Here is a 22,017-nt window from a genome sequence, read left to right as displayed (position 1 = left end):
TATCAAAGTCGAGGTTTTCTGGAGTAAATAGTTTGCAACGTTCAAGAAAAGTTTAGATATTTCGTTTAGGAAGACAGTTTTTATTTTCGTTCTACTTGAGAACAATTTAAGAAGTATGAAAAAGTTCGAGGAAAAAGTAAAGACACTTTGTTCTATTTGCACGTGTTCTTAATGTGACAGGCGTAGTATATCGAAGTCGTCGTAACTGCGTTCCCAATCTTCTTTCTATCTGTGCGTTTAACGCGTTTTACAGCCATAAATCCAGTTTTTGTAATAAAGTTGAACACTAATTGTGAGTAATATTGACTAAATTATTATGAAAGAACGTGAGAATGATTACGAGTAACACTTGCCTGACTGGATCGAGCGCCAACATTATTTCCAACACTAGTTACCGTTTCATCGTAATAAATTGCGACAGTCCGACGTTTATCTGATTAAGTTCTTTATATTTTTTGCTAATTAGGTTCCTCCTTAATATAATGCAAAGGTATTGCGTGTGTTCCTAATGCACCCATTTTACAGACATAAATCGCACTATACGATCGATGGACGTAATTTCATTGATCTTTGTTACAGCATTATCAGGCGTTTTCCCGATTTAATTATCATACGTATAAGCACTAAAACGTGGGAATGCAGCTCCAATACAATACAAATGAACATAAAGATTGATGAACAAGACCAACAATGGGAACTGATAGATAAGATTAGGTAGGTCAGCAGAAATGCTGTTTCCATCACAGCCCGTTAAATCGAGCGTAGAAATAAGAATACCTACATGCTCGACAGGAATCCAAATGGGGCCTGGTTGCTCGCAAAACGATGTATTATGTATACGGAATAAATGGAATAGAGAGCAGCTCGAGCTTGGGTCCTTCGGAACCAATAGGGCGAGCTAACGGTCCTGCCATCGAACATATTGCCATGGTCACGTGTATGCGTCCCCTCTGCCCCCCATATCCTGCCATCCCAGAGTAAGTTTTCGGACAGAAGAAGTACCGATGTGGATAAATTCTCCGAGCTTCCGAAACTTCCACGCAACGCAACGGTGAAAGTACAGATATAAGCACAAGTAGAAAGTCCACGCACAATGCTTAACGCGAGATACCGATCTATAAGAATCATATTTCCTAAAATTTATCCTGGAATTGCTTCTTATTCCATTTCCTATTCAAAGTCGCACTTCGCTCGAGCGCCTCGCTATAGCTGAAGTTTTGCTTTGTGCGAACTGTTGCAAATATATCTTGGCCGTACTAAATGTATATTTCCTAACATGCGATACAAACAAGTATTTTCAATTACAAACACGACATTACAATTCGACGTCGTAACCTTACCCCGCGAGTCTCACCGAACATTTATATAATCCGTGAAACAAGTTGTTAGAACAAAGCATATATCACAACCTGTTAAACTCAGTGTTATACTAATTCAACCACCTCTATTATCCTAACCGAAATACAACTGCTGTTGACGCGCCTTCTCCGCGATCGCGTCTCTCCGCGAACGATCGAACAGATATATTATTGCATTATAAACACGGTGAATTTATAAAGTAACAATCTTATTAGTAATCGACGAATAAAATTTCCAATATGCTAACGAAGTATGGTAAAATGGAAATCTCCCGGAAGTTTATCGAATAATTCAAGAATAGTAAACTTTATGGTTCCTCCCAATAGTTTCATTTTTCTTATACCATAATGTAATATATACCATATTATACCATAGTGTGTATATAATATTCTCTTACAGAGTACCGACAACTATCATCAAGCCATTACTATTTGCTTCACTTCGCAATTCAGCTTTCATCCTATGCAATTATGCGCACAGGAAGCTTAAATACAGCTGTCCTTATAATTTTATTTTATGAGTACTAAAGGTTAATTCGATTCAACGCAACATAGGACAACAATTGAAATAAAGTTATGACAGATCAAAAGGTATTAAACGAAAGCGTTAATATTGAAAGCGTAACGACAATTGTGCGATTTCATAAATACTATATTTCTGTGAAAGATACTCGCGCAAGTAATATTTGGAAGAAGGAGAAGTAGGGTAGTAAGTTGTTATCAAGCGCATCTCGAACTTTAGGTGACTGGTGTGAGTTCATGCTCATCGCGGATATCGATTGTAAAATGTTCAGCCTCGTGCTTCTCTCTGATTCATTCGATTCAGTGATCATTCCGTCTATCACCTCCGTAATAGAAAGAAATGGAGAACGTGTAGGCGCAGTCAGAAGGAAAAGGGACTAGAAAGAAAGGGAAAAAGTTATCACGGAGGTCACGAAATTTCTGCAGCTTCGCGTTCGTTCCTATTTCTTTGTTTTCGTTCCTTTTTCACCTCCGAAAAGTTTTCTACTGTAGATACCTCAAGACTCGCACAGAATCCTTCGTAAAAGTCACCATGCTCTTCTATTGTTCAACCATTCGCGAACTTCTCTCTTTCTCTCTGTTCCTCTTTCTCTTTCACGATCTTTCCCTTCGTTTCCATACCATCCTCTTGAATCTTGGTGTACACTTTCGTTTCTCCAGTTACTTTTACTTGGTCCCTTTCTTTGGCTGTTTGCATTGCAGCAGCGCAGCGGTAGCAACGGCGGTGGTAGTAACAGTAGCAGTAGCAGTTGGCGGCGGCTGCGCGTTTCCGAACTTTCAAACTCTAACGAAATCTTGGGCAAGGTGAATATTTTATGCGTAAATCAAATCCCGGCAAATATACGCGAGAGAGCGAGGATCCGTGGCATGCAGCAGCTAAATTGAATAGAAGCGCTACTTGAGTACAACCGTGTGTTTCGCCATTCGACCTTCTCATTTCCTCCTCTCTTTTCTTTCTCCACGTATTTCTTCTGTGACGCCATCATTTTCTCTCCCTTTTCTTTCCGTTTCTCCAACGTTCTTCATATCTCCTTTCGTTCTTTCGCATGCTATTCTCGTTACTCGTTGAACATATCTCACGAATACTTTTACTGGTTATTGAATTTTTGATCCGCAACAAGGACACTTTATTATCAAGGTTATTTGAATCAGAAAATTCGAAGTCGAGAAACTAGTATTTCCATCGACTTAGAGTGCCACGACGAATCATTTGAAGTTACTTCAAGATTTTTAGAACGATATCGAAGAAATCGTCACGGTACCATAATTAAATTTCTTTCAGCTTCCCTGTTGACCTATATATTCAAAGTCAAGTATTTCATACTTAATTAACACTTTCGATCAAAATACATTCTTAAATTATAAGAATTTGTTAGGTAGAATAAAAATTGTTTAAATAGTATAAAGACATATGAAACCGCAGGCGTGTATTATTAACCGGTAATCTTTCCTACTGTATTAATTCAAGGACGGAATATACCACCATCAATTACTAATTGTTGGTCGAAGTAACAGGCTGGGCGGCTTAATGGTTGAATATTTCGCACCATGAATCTTAGTCAGCGGGTGTTCGTGATTACGTTGTTATTTATTTGTTTGCGACTGGTTACTCTCTACAGGCCGTTTAGGGATCATACATCCAGAGAAACACGACAGGGAGAAAAAGAAAATTATTTTTCCCTGTCGCTTGGGAAAAATGCCAACGTCCTCTCACCTAGATACCATTCTGACCCAAAAAGGCACGCATTAAATTAATAAATTATACCGGTTCCTCTCCGTTGGCTCTAGTCCGAATTGCTTGGACTTTCGTGATCCTGACATTTACTACTCGCCGATGTCACGTACGCTTCGCCCGGAACGAAAGTTCCTTGTAGATTCGAAAGATAATTTGAACATTTTATTATATGAAAGACCGTACCACGGTAAATTCTCCATCGTCCATTTATTCGAGCGGAAACCATATTCTCGATTCTTTTACCGCGAACAAATTCCGCAAACTGATTATGAAAAATAATATCCAGAAGCGAAGACAGGATCACCGTTTTTTACGTGTACGATTCTTTTAATTCGAGCGTAAGAATCTCGACCGTTCGAACCTCTTTTATCAATCGCTGGCTGGCGAATGAAGTATCCGTCTCGAAGCAACCGTATAAACATAGGCGCGATAATAACGAGAATGACGTAGAACAACGTTCCATTTTTCAGGAAGTTCGGCAGGCCCGTTTCCGAGACTGCATATTTGGCAATGCCATTAAAACGAGCAGCCTATTCGTAATCACGTCGGTGCGCGTACTCGTTCACAGGAACTGAAAATGCCGAATGAAAATTAGATACACGGAAAACCGGGCGAAGCTGTATAAACCGCGGCCGCGTTAAAATATCACAATGGCGCGGCAGGTGCATTTACTAGGTTTCACCAGGGCTTTGACGACAGTCGCCAGATAGCTCTTTCATCCGGTAATTAGCCGGAGAGCCCGAGGAGTTATCACCTGGTGCGATCATGCTCGTGTACAGTACGCGTACCCTGTCTATTCGAGCACTCTATTCCGAGTGCTACATACTACCGGCAGCGGTTACCCGACCATCCTGCTTCTCCCTGTTTAATTAATTAACACTGTACCAAATAATAATTATCGAAATGAAAGATGGTATCGGTCGGCTTATTTATTGGTACGCGCCGATATCCTAGTTACATACGATACGATACGATAGGTACGAACGGAGAAGCTCTGTAGCTCGTGCCCACTACAAACGCTTATCCGGTATCGTCGATAACCCTATCTAAACGCGACTACCCTAAGTGATTAGTAAATTAATTCACCAACCGATTTAAGCGTATTTAAGCGTTTTAAGATCGTGCGTCCTCTCCGTCCTTCTTCTCGAGTTTCGTACTAGGTATTTTTACGCTTATGGAGAACTTCCCTCGAGACTCGAGACATTCATAGATTTTTATCCACGTTTCCACGATCCTCCTTTCGTCCCAACTTCGTCTCCCTTGATGCCTTTTCCCTCGGTCTTGTTGCTTCACGTGATCGTTGTATTATTCAGATTCTTTCTCGCCAACGGAACCCCGACGTTTTCTCGCAAGACGTTTACGCGAAAGCGAGATCAAGCGTTACCCCGTTGGTGAATTTACTTTGCTACAACCGGAATATCGAGCGATCTTGAATTTTGTTATGTCGTTAATTCGACTTTGCCTTCGCTAAATTACAAATAGTCGTAGAATTGTAAAAGATTAAAAGTTAATCTTCGATCGACGGGGTAAAGTTATCCGAATCTATCGTTGTTAGACTTAATTTCAAAAAACCGTGATTCAGGGAATTTTCTGCCACGCAAAATATAGATGGACAACACATAACGTTCGAGCGTAATCGAGTTTCCTCGATATCGAAGCGAAGGCAAGGGGATCACAACGATATGTGGCGTGCAACGATCTGCTTGGTGCCAGGACTCCCGATAATTATGTGCCAATTAAATTTAACGACTATCCATTATTCTGGTTTGCGAACACGCGTACAAGCTCCCTACTTTTGTTATCTTCCTCTTTCTACCGATTCGACACCCCTTACGGCATTTACCGTCCCTCTTCTCCATTCCCATTGCTACACCGGGATCGAGGCGTGCACGCTGGCAACAACTAGCCAGGTCGAAATCCAATTACCTTTTAATATTGTCCGAATGTGCTTGAAATCGAATTGCCTTTTGCAAAACTCCACACGGTCTGGCTGAAAAACTGCGGAGGATTCCTGCCAGCAAATAAATGTTCCTTCGGTCTATACTTTCTTTCTCACATACATCGTAGTCAGAACGGTCTTGAGCAGCATGACGTCCTCTTTTTCTCTCTACCGTTTCCACATCCCGACGCAATTCAATAGAATAAAATGTCACTCGTCGTTTCAAATGGAATTGGAACGCAGATCCAGACTATGGTCTTACACGATTAGACTTAAATGCACGTAAGTGATATAGGGCAGGACGCATATGTCGGATATGGTTTCCATTAAAGAATTCCACATAGTATTTATACCGATATAAATATTATAATCGTTCTTACCATTTTCATTGCCAATACGAATATAATTTCGGAATAACTTTTGGTTTCATTATTTCGCTATTGATTATCGATTTCGATTATTCCAATTTCTTTGCCTCGATTATCGGTCGTGCGTACAATTATTTTTGCATCGGCATAACGTACAAATATGTAAATTTTAATAATACGAAATACCGCAAAAAGTTCTTTCAATTAAAAGTACTTCTTTATTATCTACTCGTGTAATTGTTTTACCCATAGCATAGTAAACGGCAGCATTTTTCGTTTTTCCGGTCGGTTCTTATTAAGAATTCAAGCACTTCGACCACAGATTCCCTCTTTACCGGATCGTAAACAGCGATCGTTTTCCAAACCCATTAAAACCGTGATAACAAGCTATCGCACCCTCTGAAACTTAATTAGCGAGGTCGATTAAAAAAATTCTAGTATCAATATTTATCGCGTAAATAACCAGGAATAAATTGCGCCCGTTCACGCATGTACATACATCGAGTCATTGATTTCACTCGATAATTAACGTCGCTTCGAATAGTAAGAATGTTTCTCACCGTTTCGCAATTAAAAGATGTTTCCGTTGCATTACGTGTCCCCTAAAAATTATCGAAACAAATTCGAGTCTGATTAGATGGGATGCAAACTAATGGTACACCTATGAAGCGAGTCAAAGAGGAACCATTCTCTAATCAAATGTCGGCCGTTTTCTAGTAACGCACATCTACTCCTGGTCTAGAAATGGTATTCCGTAAGGGAGACCTTTACGCGCGCTGCATAAAAATTATTGGGTTTCGTATCCATTCTTCAAAAATATTTAAATTCCACAACGAAGCGAAACGTGCCTTTCCGTTCGTTGCTATCAATTTTCTACAGATTCGTATGCGGCAGTTTTCACAAATTCCTAACGTTATACAATAAACGCTGGCTCATTGAATGAAGCAAATCTTTTCCTCAGCTAGACGATACGACTTGGAATAAGAAGAAAATTGTACAAAAATATATTTAATATATAATAATATATTTGATCGATAACGAACTTCTTCACAAGGGAGGAAGATCGCGTTGAAAACGCTTTACATACTTCAAACTCATTACAAAGTCATTTAACATCAAGTGCCGCTAAATTGCAACTTGCAATTTGCAATTTTCGGCAAGAATTCGTATTTCAACGCGTCATCGATCCTAGATATACAGCTGTTAGTGAACATCGACATATAATATATTTCATCATTTTTCTTAATTAATCAGTGATATTCATCATGCGACACTTGCTTACTTCTCTTTTCTGTCATACGTAAAAACAGCATGCTGTCTGGAATAAGAACAGACTATCGAATAAAAACCTTACCGTCAGTTTGATATATACGTTAATAGTGTTGCGGATCTTTCCGTCGTCCAATAAGATTGCTCGTGGCAGGAGACAAGCTTGACATTGTAACTTCTAACATCAAGTTTGGGATTCGAGTTGTCGGAGGAAGGGAGTGCAGGTTGTCAGGGTTGCGGGTACAAGGAAGGAGCCGATAGGGTGAGCACCAACACAGAGTGACCACTAAACACCTAACAACCAACAATAGCAGCCAACATCGAACACCGATAAACCAACGAAACTAAACCAACCACAAGTCACATTGTAACGGAACTCAGCGAATATGTACGTATACATATGTGTATATGTGTATGTACATGTGCGCGCACGCACGCACACGCACACACACACGCACACACACACACACATATATATATATATAGAATATAGAATGTATATATAATGTTGATGGATGTGTAAATACGTACGTGTGCGCGAAGAGTGCCACTGCCTCCACGTGTAAATTTATCTCGCAAATCATATCGCGAAACGGGAAATGATAAATCGTTTGTCAAATATTAAAAAAGAAAAAAAGAAAGAAACCAACGAGGATAACATATGCACTATGACCAAAAGTGATTCTTTTAAAAAAATAGTTGGACTGTAAAATTGTTCGATGAACAGATTTAATTAAAGTGCAATTCGCATGAAAACTGAAATTCAACGACACAATTTAATTAAGGGGAATGAATATACCGCAACGAAAATTTGCTTTTGTACCAGATATGTAGGTAGGTGCCAGGTAATGGAAGAATACGGTAATTATGACCGAGCTACGAAACCTTCTCGGAGAAATAAAAAAAACCGCGCAACAACGTTTTACCGAGCTTGATATTTAATTTAGCGTTCGAGCTCGATGTTCGCAGCGCACTTTCTTCGCCACACGTGCGTTCATCAACAGTGATGGATACTATTATCTTTTGCGGGCTCATGACACGAATTTCTGATTAAAACATTGAGGAACACTAACTGTGAGGCAACGACAACGTAAAAGTGAAACACGTTAAAACTTAATAAGGATGACATATTTTCAGAGACACCGAGTAGGGGTATGGTGACGTACCACATCGAGTACATTGAGAACGTGGTTCACGCGGACGACTCTAGTAGTGGTAGTTGTTGTTACATTGTGTGTTGTGGTCGTGGCAAGAAGAAGAAGAGATGGAGGAGGTGTGCGGCGCCCCCGGCCAGCCGGTCGCCCGTCACACCCTGAAACAGAATAATATTGTCACTTCCGTGCGGAATTACACCATCCCTATCGACTATCTTGTCGAAACCATTATCTAAAGTCATTATAAATATAAATATACGTGTCATTATATCTCGAATCTTTTAACGCAATACAAATTATTAAAAACGGTTATAGTCTTTTTTCTCGTTTTTCTTGGTTTCAGTACTTCAGTTCGGCAATGAAAAGTTTTCGTTAATTAATCACGAGTACTTCGCATGACGCGTAATGACGGTTGTTGTTAGCAATTTACCGATGTTGCACCGGGGAGCATACGTTTCATAAAAACTTGAGACGAACGTTCTCGAATTGCATAAAAGTCTTCGACAGTAGCTCGACGAAACAGAATGAAATGAACCATAGTCTTTCAACGATGACTTTATTTCATGGTTTATTCCATTTCTGGCGTGATCATCGATCTGGCTGGCTTGAAAATGACGTTTTCACCGATGAGAGCTGTGAAACATTACACTTTTATAGCCGTAAATTCAAAATGATCGGCGAAACAATTTCTCGTGTTCCTTTTTTTCTTCTTTTTCTTTTTTTTTTTTTTTCAATCACACCATTAATTACATAGAACACGAGATAATTATCAAACGAAACTGATAATTGATAATAGCTGATACGCAATCGTAATAGCCATCGAACGATCGAAACATTATTATGTAACAATATCGACGTTTAGTTAAGTTGGAACGTTCGATTTCCGAGTGTTCATCGGATCCTTGAAATACAGCAAGTCGATTTCACCGGTGACTCGATACTTGTGCCGCCTGGTTTGCTCGCAGAAAGTATTGGCGCGAAGTCGCGCTCAACGGAAGGACGAAGTCGAAAAAAGGGGTAAAGCTTTATATCGAGGAAAAGGGGATTTCGGATTTGCTGGACCGTGTCTACCCATTGCATCGTTTACGTTCAATACAAACGCACGGACGAATGAACGGACTAGAGAGAAAGACAGATAGAGGGGTAGCAAAGGGTGGTGGTCGGCTACGGACGGGGGATGAAAAGCAAGAGAACGATGACGGTGGAAAGAGGCAGAGTAGTAGAGGGGGAGAGGCTGAGAAACGGGAGCAGCGACCGGGATTTTAACGTCGAGCACACTCGTTTCGAGTCGATAGGTCCACTTCGGCTGGCTTGGGAAGCAGTCGACATGGTCCAGCAACTTCCTCTCCCACCTCAAACCCAACTCCCCCACCCTCTCGTTGCTCTTATACCCTTCGGTCCGAGACATCATCTCCGTATCCGGAAACAGGGCAGCACCGTTGCAAGTTTTCATAGATGCAACTCTCTCTCTCTCCCTCTCCCTCTCTCTCTATCCTCTCTGTCTCTTTCTTCCTCTCACGATTAATAAAAACTGCCGATCTAACTGGTTTTAAAAGAGACTCTTCAAGACGAAGGGATCCGAACATGGGAAAGAAACGGCTGGACACTCGACGTGTCGCGATTAAGGTAATTACAAGATTTTCATTAGACGCAAGGCATCGAATTGAATTTTTAATGAAAAAATGTTCGTGTTTACGACGAGTGGCGATTGTGGTAGGTATCATGGACTGGTGAAAAACGTGCGACGTGGAAAAGTATTATTCCGTTAAATAAGCAACTAGAGAAATGGCAAGAAAGAAACGAGGCATGTGACGTAAAAGAGTAACTCGTGGGAATTTCGCCATATGCCCTGCCACGGTAAGTGGAAAACGCGAAGTTTGCTTAACCCTAAAAGCCTTCAGTTTACGAGAAGCTATACAATTCCCTAAACTTTCATCAAAAGTAACCATACGACAAATAGCAGAGAAAACGGTTCAAGGAATCTATTTATATAAAAGGGAATAATTGTTAAACACGCAAACAACGACGATAAAATATATAAAATGTTTCAGTGATATCGGTACACACCGAAAAAAAGGAAAAAAAGACGTATCGGAAATAGTTCGATGGAACGATGAAATTCGTAGACGGAATACATTTTTTCATTTCAATGATACCGGTCGGTATTTTAATAAAGATCGAATTACTAACGGATCAACAATTTACCTGCCATGGGAAATGAATATTATCGATGTAAAAAAATGAGAAACACATTGAAAATGGTATTACAAGCAGTTCGAGCGAATAATTAAATATGCTGCTCGAATACTTTTGGGTGAAACAAATCACTGAAATTCCAATGGAGAATAAAATGCATTTAGTATTGGAAGGTTGAAATGGAAATGGATCGTCCCGATGGACGAAACGCTTTTTATTCTGGCGTGCACAGGCAGACGCGGCGAAATTTTATTTAATGGTTCTCATATGTTGAACGGGTTCCTTTTTGAAACAATGGTTCTGATGTAATCGAGGAAAATCCTCACGCTCACGCCACGTTTCCAGTATTATTAAAATCATTATTTCTGTCTCTTGGTATTCGCACGGAAATAAATAGGATGCATGCTGCGAGTATGGTAGAGGGAGGGGCTCGTATTACTTGAGAGAGAGAGAGAGAGAGAGAGAGAAAGACAGACAGACAGAGAGAGAAGGAGAGAGAAAGAGAGAGAGAAACGAGGAAAATGGACTTACGTATACACCAGCCAACTCTGCGAATGCGTAGAAACGAATAAGCGGAAATATTATGTTCAAAGCGAGAGAAGGCACAAACTGGTGAACGAAGATTGAAAGATCATGGAACCGGGTGAGAGAAAGACAAACGTTACGACGTTACGAACTGTACGCAACCTGAAACCGTTCACTCGAGAAGTTCGTAACTGTTGCGTTTTTCTACGGTTACTTGTTCCTCGTTCTACATATATCGTACTTCAAATTTAACGCGACGCTATCGTCGCAAAGGAAATGGTCACCTGAAGGTCTGTCTTCCAGAAGGGAATGATATTTTTCGGAAGTTTCGTGAAAGCGAATGAAATATACAGTGCAATAGGAACTTTATACGCGCTCGTAGCAGAAAGATTCTTCCTTTCAAAGCCGATACGAAGATGATTCTCAACCGATTAAATCATAAAAAAGATCGGTCTCTCAACCGACGAAATGGTATTTAACTCAATAACAAATAATTGGCGTGATTGTTCTATTATAAAATCGAATTTATATGGGTTCTCGTTGTAAAGATCTTAATAATTTGCCAATTCGTAAGTATCCCTAAACGTAGTATATCAATAAATATAACTAATGACAGTTTTGAAATATCAAACACGCCATTTAGAAAGGCCGATTCGATCGAATGACCGTGTGCCACTTTAAACACTGCTATACCGTTTTGACCGGATTAAAATTTCGAGATTAGTATTATAAATTTATGGAAAGATGACATAAATAATTCACGATATACGGTATAACTGAGTTAATTAAGCGCTATTTCTCTACAACATTAATATTCATAGATTTGGCGAATACCAGTAACAAAGATTTCAGAGACAAATTCGTCAAATTGAACCGCATAATCAATTGGCAATGACTGTCGGCTATTAAACATATTCAATGAAGTAGCGATTGACAAGGGACGTATTCTGTGATCGACAGGAATTGAGCGACGCGGCGCATTTCACCAACCGTGAGGTTCAGCAAAATTAATCACACCACATCGTTTCCACGATTGATGGTCGCAGCACCCAACTCAAAAACCAAAGGCGTGTGAATATTCAGGGATCACGGCCTGATTTCTATTTTGTTGGCGTACCGATCGGTGTTGTTCGAAATAAATAACGCGGAATACATCATCCCTAGTATACGTGTCATACTAGCCGTTTGCCCTCCTCACAAATAGAACCCCGGGGAATTACGCCACCAAGATCTGCGAGATGGGTTGGGCTGACGCGGTAATACTGGTTATCATCGCGCTGATTGCACCCATACCTACCCCACGCCGCCATTGCTGCTGCATCCAACGACTATCTTCCACTGGAACCTGCATCTGACCTGATATATTTCCATCCGAGCTATTCATTACGTCTATCCACCACCAATCGTTCCTTTCACGATATATCGATATACGAAAATTGCCAAACACCCCACCGTAGCTTAAGGATTCACCTCAGCCCAGTTTTATTACAAATCTTTTCCTAATCCTGTTTGTACATTCAGATATTAATTCGGATTCTTTGTTGTAAGCTTCGTCGATATCCGGAAAGAAACGGTGAATTTGCTGACTGAATGAATTATCGAAAGTAGAGCTGTATCGTTTAAATTGATCGACAAGCGATAAAGTAACTCGAACGTAAGAATTTAACTTGTAAAGTTTATATATTTTCATGGAAAGTAAACGATAACGTGGAAAATGTACCTTCGATAAATTCTGGTTTTGTTACGTGTTACGATAATAAGAATTTTACTCCTTTTAAGAACTTAAAAAATCGTAGATACTCGTTATACAAGTTAAACTATACAAAAACTTTCGTTACAGTCTGCAACGACATTTATGAAGCACGAGATACGAATAGTTCGTACCGATGTTGCAACGAATAGCCAGGAACCTGTTACATTATCGTAATAAGTCGTACGTAGTAATAGGAGATGTTATGTAAAGTGCATGTACGTTATTTGTTAACCATTTCAATTAACGTGTTTTCTTTCAGGTAACTACAACACACATTACATATTCCACGAACTTACTGTTTAAACGAAACAAGGAAGCCGATGCTCCCAAAATCATATGTCAAAATAAACTCAAGTAAATCTCACTCGATCTACGCAAACAAAAGTTAAAACGTCAGTGGGCATTATGTAACGACAGTGCGTAAATGAACAAGTTGTCTATATGCACGCCCGCGTTAACGCGCCAACGTTTCAAGATAGATATACATGTACTTACGATTACCAAACCGTGATATCATCGGTACTGTACGTGTGTGGCGGGGAACGTTGTGGAAAAAAGGTGGAAAGGAAACGGCAACAAAAAGTTGCGGCTGCACCGTTATTTGCGCTCGTAAACATGACTCGGCGCGCTTGCACGCCGGTGCGCTCGCAGCAAAGGTAACGAATGGGAGAAGTCGAAACGACCACACCTTCCTCCGAAATGCGCTCTCAAACCTCGTTCGTACTCCCTGTCAGCTTTTCTCTCTCTCTCTCTCTCGCTCTCGCCCTCGCTCTTCCTCTCTTTCTCTCAAAAGAGAGAGTACGCTTATATACCTACGTACGTGTTTACGCTGTGAACGCGCCTCGCCAAGCGGAACTAACGATAACGAACGGTTACGAATGTAAGGGACCAGTTTGCAAAGCAAACGACATTTCAACCGAACGCTGCATACTACTCGTGGAAGAAAAGAGAAAAACAGATGAAACGAGGTGGTAAGGGTGAAACAGATGGATAGGAAGGTAGATAGGCAAACAACGCGAAGCACTGGCATATAAGCCGAGAGCGTGCCCAGTGCCCAGAGATGTCTCTATGTCGCGCTCAAGGAACGGTTAGCATTGTCTCTCGCGATTTACGTATATTTTCACTTTGCAGCGATAAATCGGGAAATTGCAAAGGTTTAAGGTGAATCTGTTTCGTATACGTTAAACGTTTACTCGAACTGTTGCTTTTTATGAACTCGAAGTCACGAATATTTTAAACATCTTTTCATTTACCGAACTAAATTGCTAAACTATTAGGTCTTATTAGCGCACAATTTTATATAAATATCTATTTCGAACTTTCACTCGATATATTTAAACGTAAGCAAGAAACATTGATAACCTCGTTTAATATATTTTATATTATAAAAGGTACTCTTATTATAGCGTATATTTCCTCTTTTGTGATCGCCGTTGAATAAGAGAACTAAACATTCTTACTTAGTATAATTACGTAATACGACGACTTTCCCTAACACGGTATGTTACGTCGAACATTCCGGTCAGTAGACTTTATCGGTTTTACTTTCTAGTCCATTGCCTCCATAATACTATCTTCGCGTATCTACTACACCAAGCATGATGTGGCAAGGCCGTAAAATCAGTTAATAGTCGAAGTAATCATGCTTCGGATGCTGAGGCAAAGGAACTGGCATAATAATTGGGGTACATAAAGACTGAAAATCCCTGGAAAAATTGACCGAAAAAAATATTTAATACAGAAATAACTAACTGTATATATCATATAATATATTTTTTATTAAAAATTGTAATTAAAAATGTAATTTTTATAGTTCTATACGGACTTAAACCTTAAGAGGATCGATAATTTAATTTACGATCTCGTTACATCGTTGCTCGTATGAAAACTATAAAGAGGACTGGAGGGTAAATGAAGATGTAACGATACCGACGTTGAAATTGTTTGCAATCGGGTAGCAACTGCGACGATAGTCGGAGGAGCAAACTTCGGTTTGAGTTAATGACGAAATAGTGAGCAGGATGTAGCAGTTGGTTTATGGGGATCTTGCGGTGACCTGGTTCTGAGTGGTCAGTGGTGCCTGGGCTAGCCGTATCGTCCACTTGGATCGTAACTAGCGACGGTAACAACGGCAATACGGCAACAGCAGTGCAGAAGCAATGTTCGCGTCCTCGTAGCCGTTAGCGCCGACGCAACGTCCAGCCTAGTAGACAGTATTTGGTGGTCCAGGTTCCGAGCAACGGGCGCATCTGCATCGAACGGAGACAGGATAGTAAATTACACGTTGACTAGAGCTGACAACCGCAATGCGTGCCACACACTGGCATGCATGGGCTTCTGCACGGGATGCCGTGTGTTTATGCGAACGGTGAGTCCAGCACTGTCAAGCCGTCTAGGCCGCTCGGTGAATTATAGATGAGCTCCCTTAATAAAGACACCAGAGATGCCCGAAATTCTCCCGACGTTCCGTCGCCGCAGAAACCCAACGTTCCTTCGAATTACAAGCGGATACCACGCGAGTTCGTTCGTTCGTATGTTCGTTCGCTCAACGGCTGCGTGAAAGAACGCGAGTGCCCGTGCTTCGTGCCTGTGCTCGGGCGTGAATGGCCCCACCGCTTCTCAGCTTGACTTTTCTTCGGTGCGATATGTGTGGCTTGTTCGTTCGAAACGCAAGAAGTAGCGGAGAATTCAGAGAAAAACAAAGTAATTTACCGTGGCCGACGGAAAAGCTGTGACTATGAAATACGCGGTTAATTTCGCGATTAAAGTTTAAAATTTCATTCCCGACGTGCGATACGTTTAGCGCCTGGCTATGCACCTCTTGCGTGTTCTTTTTCATTTAATTTGAAAACATTCCTTTGCAAGAAAGTGGACCATACCTCGGTGAATTCTCTAATTGCTTGCGATGAAATTTTTATGCAACAACATGCGATCGTTTACCGGTTAGCACTTCCCCGGCATTACGTGCGAATAAATTCTTTTCGCGCTTTTCGCGATCGTTTCTTCGTTTCTTTTTTCCGTGAAATAAACGGTACACGAGTTCACCGTATTGGTCGTAAAGAGATTCTAAAGCGTGGCATCCTTTTCTTTCCTAGAAACTCGATTCCAGACTGTCTAGCGACCGGTAGTCGTGGTCACACTAACAGTGATTGGAGTGTACGCGTGAGTATCAGTGCCAAACACTGGTAGTTATGTATATTAGGGGTAGTAAAACTGATGTAAATTTATTTCGAAATTCCGCGGTACTCTCGTAAACTTGTTTTAAAACTACCCTCGTAAAACGATTTGAGTCCTTTTCTCCGTGCACCGTAGACGCGTTCGCGGCCAGACTTTACTGTCAAACGCCTATCGCCTCTTAAGTAATTCCACGTCTTACCCTTAAGATAACGAGTTTGATCGTGAAAACGTGCTCTTGCATGGATCGTTCGATGCCAACGTTATACCTCTCTTTTTAGCTCGAGTCTCGATATTTTATAATACCTCGATATCGCGATGAACTTATCGAGCCACGATATAGATTTCCTCTACTTTATGAAAATACGTAAAAGGGACGTTACGAAGAGATCGGGAGGCGTATTGTGTTTTTACGAAGGTTGTCGTAAGTCAGGCGTTTTGCAGCGTCGTTTATTAACGAAATCGAGGAAAGATAAAAAAGGAGTTTCGCAAACGTTTTCGACGCGAACGTTCTTTCTGGAACGGCCTCGGGGTCGAGCTAGATCGGTTATCAACGGCAAAGCGAGCGAAGGTGCAGGTTTTCCAGCATACGTGTCGGAGTAGGCCGATGCCGGGGTCGGAAAGGGAGGAATCGAAGGGGAACGAAAATTTAAGGGCAGCCATATATTATCGCGACGAAGGGGTTGTCTGAGGTTAACTGCCAGAGCTTCGCAAGGGGTGTGGGATCGGGTAGTGTTGAGGGGAGCTAGAGAGGCGAAGCTGTGCCATGAATATGCCGCCATTAGTCACACGCCGAACTGCGCCGTAGAAAGAGAAGTAGGTGACACGAATTTCCCGGCATTGCGCGCCCTATTGGTATCCCAAGGGTGCCGCGGCAGTAACGCGAACAATTCCTCGTGAATGCGCATTTATCTCAACCAATCTCCTCCTCCCTCCGCCTTTTGCGCCTCCGTCTCCTGCTTCGGGCTTGTGATACCCAAAAGGCTGATAAAACTTCCTGAATTCGCCGCGCCGCCGAGAAAAAGGCATCGTATCGATTTTCTTGTCCAGAAAAACTTGCGGCCGTATCACTCACCGCACACCTCTCTGTCTCCGTCGCGTTGCGCTCGTGCCGCGACCAGCTGACTATACTATCGAAACATTCAGCTTTCTAGTGACGCTCTGTCATGGACAGGCCTCGTTACATCTCAAAAGGCAGCGATGAAACGGTTAACTAAATTGCTACACACTAACTGTCATTCGCAGAATCCCTCTCCTACACTCGTCGCTTACTCTCTCTTCGAGCTAGTTGAATAATTCCCGGTGTCTAGACATTCCTGATCTTTGACGAAAAAAAAAAGTGATCATTATCGAAAAGTTAACAAAAGCAGCTGTCTCGGTTATGCAAAACAATTGACAGTTGTCAGATTCTGAAAGTATATTTTATATAAAAAATTGGTCGATAATTGTATAAGAGAATATATAAATATATCACTGTCACATAATGTATACACGTGAGAGAAATAAATTGTCTTGTTCGAATAAAAATTTTACTTATATGTTCCCTATTTGTGATTAAGTTACATTACAGATGAGAAGTACACTTTATCGCTCGTATGATTTTGCGATCATACGAAAGGATACGTAGGTAGGATCTGGTGAATTGAATTTGATTGGGATAATGCAATTTATTCGATTCATATCCGGTGCCAGAAGTTGGTATCCGGAAATCTGTGTTTTATGCCAGAAGGCTCGCAATTCGTCCCTCTGATAATATCATCGACTTTCCCTCTGATTATACGGAAATTCGTTTCAGTAGGTTTCAGGGTCATGTTTATCGTCTTTTGTAACCTGTTTGTGTTGAACCACAACTCTTCTTCGCCCCGTCTGTTTCTAATTACTTTAATGCCACTCACGTACTGCAGCGTCTCCTCATCTTGAGCAATTACCACGACGTTTTCCGGTGTAAATGGTTTCTCAATGTTCCAGCAAGCGACTGCCGTTAATTGGACTAATTGGAAAAATATTACGCCTCTTCGCGACGTTGCTTGAACACCCGCTTGGCTTGCTCGCTTATAGTTCGATTCGAACACTATTGGTTCGCTGTATTTACTTTCCTTTAAAGAGTAGGTATTCGTAAACTTTTGTCGATAGCTGGCCAACGAATTGAAGTAAAGATACCTGGAAATTGTATAACGTGTGACGAATTTCTGTTGAATATAAAACAAGCATCGGACATAATCTTTGACAATTTTTCATCGACTTCCATTTATCTGTATATTTCTACTTTCCTCGTTCTTCGATCAACTCACGTTGAGTTAAGGAATAGAATATATTGCATAGTGTTTTAATAGGATTCATTTTCCGAGATTACTTTAAATGTTTGTAAAACTTGTTCTAGAACACGAATAATAAAATCGATACCTTTTGTCGAAAAATCCAATTGGCGACAATGACATTCCGAGAGTACCATCCGTTAAATCGAACGATTCTCCAGCGATCGTAATGTTCATGGCATCGTCATCCGGGCCAAAAGCATTGCCACGCGTGTTGTTTACTCGCCATGAATAATCGTGATATAAGTCATAAATCAGTAGGCCATTTTGATCCACATCCGCCACGTACAGATAAGTATCGAAACATGTTTTTCCGACATCGACGATTGGCGTAACTAATGCTGCCTTCCCGTACAGCACTTGATCACCCGGAACCACGTATTTATGGACCAACTGATCGTTCGCAAGATCGAAGATCAATATTTTCGAAGGACAAACAGCATTTCCTCCGATGCGTCCAGTATCCACAACCCACAAACGATTGCATTCGTCTATCTGTACAGTGATTTCGTTGCTACCTTTAATATAATCTTCCACGACTTTTAACACGTTGAGTTGCGATTAACTCTAATGGTAAGCATATCTTAAAATCGTATTAATAGAATTATAAAATAAAAAAGAAGTAATTCCCATAGTCGAATATTCCAACGTGTAAATTTCCTACACGTTTACTATTTTCACGTCTACATTAACATAATGATATATCTACATATTTTCATTTAATATTTATGCGTGTGTACGATCTTTCGATCTCTTTTACGATCTTTTTTGATTTGAAAGATTACGTAGGAAAAGACACATCTCCGTTATACACGTGAAATAAACGTTTTATTGCATTTATCATCCGATTATGAAATATTTATAGAAGAATGTTAAACGTCGTGTATAACTTTTAATCGTAGAATATTTTAAACGCGTTCATTTAGAGGTAATTCGTGCAAATTCTTCTATTATCCTCGCGAATTGCCAAATTTTTAACGCTCTACCAAACTTGTAATCAGTAATATCGTCAAAAGAAAATTCTACCTCGTATCACTTAGTGGAGTTACAATGCCATACAAAAATTTCTATGCATCTATTTTGTGATTTTCCATATAATTGTCAAACGTAGACGTTACTAAATATAGCTGCTTAGAAATCTTTATATGCCACCCCATATCTCTACGAAATTTAAATAAAGGTATTAATAAATTTATCGTAACAAGAGCTGTTTGAATTATTTTAGCGTACACAATAACTCAACGGACAATCTTGAGAGAAGTAAAGGCTTCTACCAAGAGTTGTTCATTCGAAGAATTTTCGTCTGAATTTATTAAAATGCCATTTCACTGGTAAACCTGAAAACCTTTGCAGCAATTACACTTATCGTGATATTTACCGCCAACCTATACACAGATATTATGCTGTCACAACTGTATGGCGTGTGCCAGGTCCAATCGGGATACGGGATCAGTAAAGGACCACCGAAACCAGAGGCAGTCGTTACCAACGACAAGCTAATCGGTACACCATCCAACCACTGAGGACTTGTTACGAACACACGACCATATCTATCGATGTCCACATCCTGGGTAAACGCGTTACCCAGCGTCTGATTTCTTCCCGTCAAATGAACATTCGGCCAGGTCCAATCCAAATATTTCCATTGAAAAGCAACTTCTAGTCCTTCGCCTGTTGCACGATACAAGAATCCAAGAATCAAGATAAAACTGAACGATCGAACCATCGCGAATTACACAAGAAACTGAAGCCTTCGTCGTGACATATGAACAACATATGCTCCACTCGGAAACTCGTAGACTAGAATGTTCGTGGCTTCGATCGGTTTCGCGATCCAAAGTACACTGCCTCACAGAGCAGCGCAGACATATTCTTGACAGTGGCATTACTACCATCGAAACCAGTTACTTTCCCTGTTCATACGGCTTGATGGCGTGGTTAACCTTGAACTGAATATTACGAGACTGTTTAACGCGGCTTACGATATCAACTATCTGGATATATTACTAGATAATAGAAAGTGAATAAGGGGTATTACATATGCAGTCTTATTAGTAGGCGCAAGGTCGTTGCTCTCTGCATAGGTACTTGCTATACTACAAAATCAAGAAGTCGATCTTGCGGTTAAGAGATTTTTAATACTAACAAATATAACAAGCATAACGTTAAATCATACGTTCAAGACGCTATGTTGGTTCAGCCGATCGAAAGTTGCTTAACACTAAACCTACCAGTGCTGCTCAAATTGACCGCTTTCAAACTTTTACACAAATTTAACCATATTTAAACGTTACCATATCGCTTCATAATCTCTGACTTTTCCTAAAACACGCATACAACATATTTTTCGGTATTTACTTTTAGTTTGCTTTTTCCTTTTTTAAGAAAAAATTGTATTCTGACCGGCCGATAAAATATCTTAGTTACTCTTAAAATAAATGCAATCGGTATAAAGAAAAGGCTATCTCAAGGTCAGATGACAAACAAAATCAGTAATAACAAATAATAACAACGGTTACGCTCGTAACGTTATCATAAATCATAATTCATCTCTCGGTCAAGATGGCCACCAGCTGTCAAGACATATCAATTCAGGCCTATAATAATCCTAACCGCCATAAAATTTAGCATTTTTTACAGTCGATTGTTACAAACATTTTGAAAGTCGGGAAGTTTCTTAAGGTTGTCGCTCATTGCGATAAAACACGGAAAAACCGGGTTTATCCTTACTCCACACTCGAGTAACCGTTGGTGGAGAACGGCCAGTACTCATCGATATTTTCTTATTAATATCGTCGTCACAGACCATATTCTTACTTGCTATCGTCTAAATTACAGCTCTCGACTTCTCGACCAGAATACATCTCAGTTTGTTAGTCAATCAGTCGACGTTTAACCTTGTTAACTCGGATAGAAAGCATCTCAGAGCGTTTTGCGTAAAGTTGTTATAAAAGTAAAAGTAAAGCGTATCAAATCCGACAATAAATTTGCACATCGATAAGCTGATCTTTGGAAATCCACGTTTTTGCTAAATCGATTTAATTACCGTGAAAAAAGTGATTCTACGATGCACTTTACTTTCGTGGCTTTTCTGTATTTCCCGATGAATACAAACACGAGCTATCAGAACCGTCGGCAGTGTGCGCGTCGGAACGTCAATAACGAATGCTCACCGAATGTGGTCATGAACGCATTAGCTACTGCGTGATTCGAAACTGGATCAGCTATTTGGAAGCGGTACACGCTCACCTGAAATAGAGCTTCAACTATTTTCATGTAAATTTGCGAGCGTGGCGAAGGTTATTAAAAACGTTCGTGTTCGAATACATCTTGGCGTTCGGCAAATCGATTGCGAACCCACAAACTACAGGATTAAGAAAAGTTCCTTCGTTTCTTTAACATTGCTCTAGGTTGTAATTTCTTAATCAGCAGCTCAACCTACAAAAGCAACGTCAACGAATGTAAATACACCGCAGGTATACTTGAAATCGGGGGATTAAAATCACACGTATATTTAACTAAGTATATGGATACTCGAAACGAAATAATACGAAAAATAATAATAAACGGTGAAAGTAAAAAACGAGAATCGCCTTTATCTAATTTTAAGACGCGAACATATATTTTAACTCTCGTTGAATTAACCCATTTAAAACGAATGTAGAAAGGATATTTCGCAAAACTTTTTTAGATCGTATATCTAAATATC

General features: G+C 40.3%; 2 protein-coding genes across 5 annotated transcripts in view; both read right to left on the bottom strand.

Annotated features, from left to right (window-relative positions):
- Nucleotides 1-22,017, bottom strand: part of LOC117230806 (CUGBP Elav-like family member 4) — a 535,916-nt gene that overhangs the window by 370,502 nt on the left and 143,397 nt on the right. For 2 of the 4 annotated variants that reach the window (XM_033488625.1, XM_033488620.1), the window contains exon 3: nt 8,358-8,503. The exons of the other annotated variants lie outside the window; for them this stretch is intronic. The gene's annotated coding sequence lies outside the window, so the exon portion shown is untranslated. The remainder of the gene's footprint in view (nt 1-8,357; nt 8,504-22,017) is intronic. 4 annotated transcript variants of the gene reach the window in all.
- On the bottom strand, nt 17,504-20,178 carry LOC117230807 (protein yellow-like). The gene is made up of 3 exons (XM_033488633.1): nt 19,687-20,178; nt 18,397-18,803; nt 17,504-18,153 (listed from the first exon to the last, which is right to left on the bottom strand). Exons 1-3 carry the CDS (start codon nt 20,032-20,034, stop codon nt 17,670-17,672), a joined length of 1,239 nt encoding a protein of 412 aa, XP_033344524.1. The 5' UTR covers nt 20,035-20,178; the 3' UTR covers nt 17,504-17,669.

This window comes from Bombus vosnesenskii, unplaced genomic scaffold (genome assembly GCF_011952255.1).
Source record: "Bombus vosnesenskii isolate JDL3184/JDL3185 unplaced genomic scaffold, Bvos_JDL3184-5_v1.1 scf7180000013267, whole genome shotgun sequence".
Classification (NCBI taxonomy): Eukaryota; Metazoa; Arthropoda; class Insecta; order Hymenoptera; family Apidae; genus Bombus; species Bombus vosnesenskii.
This window is presented reverse-complemented; position numbering and strand designations above follow the sequence as displayed.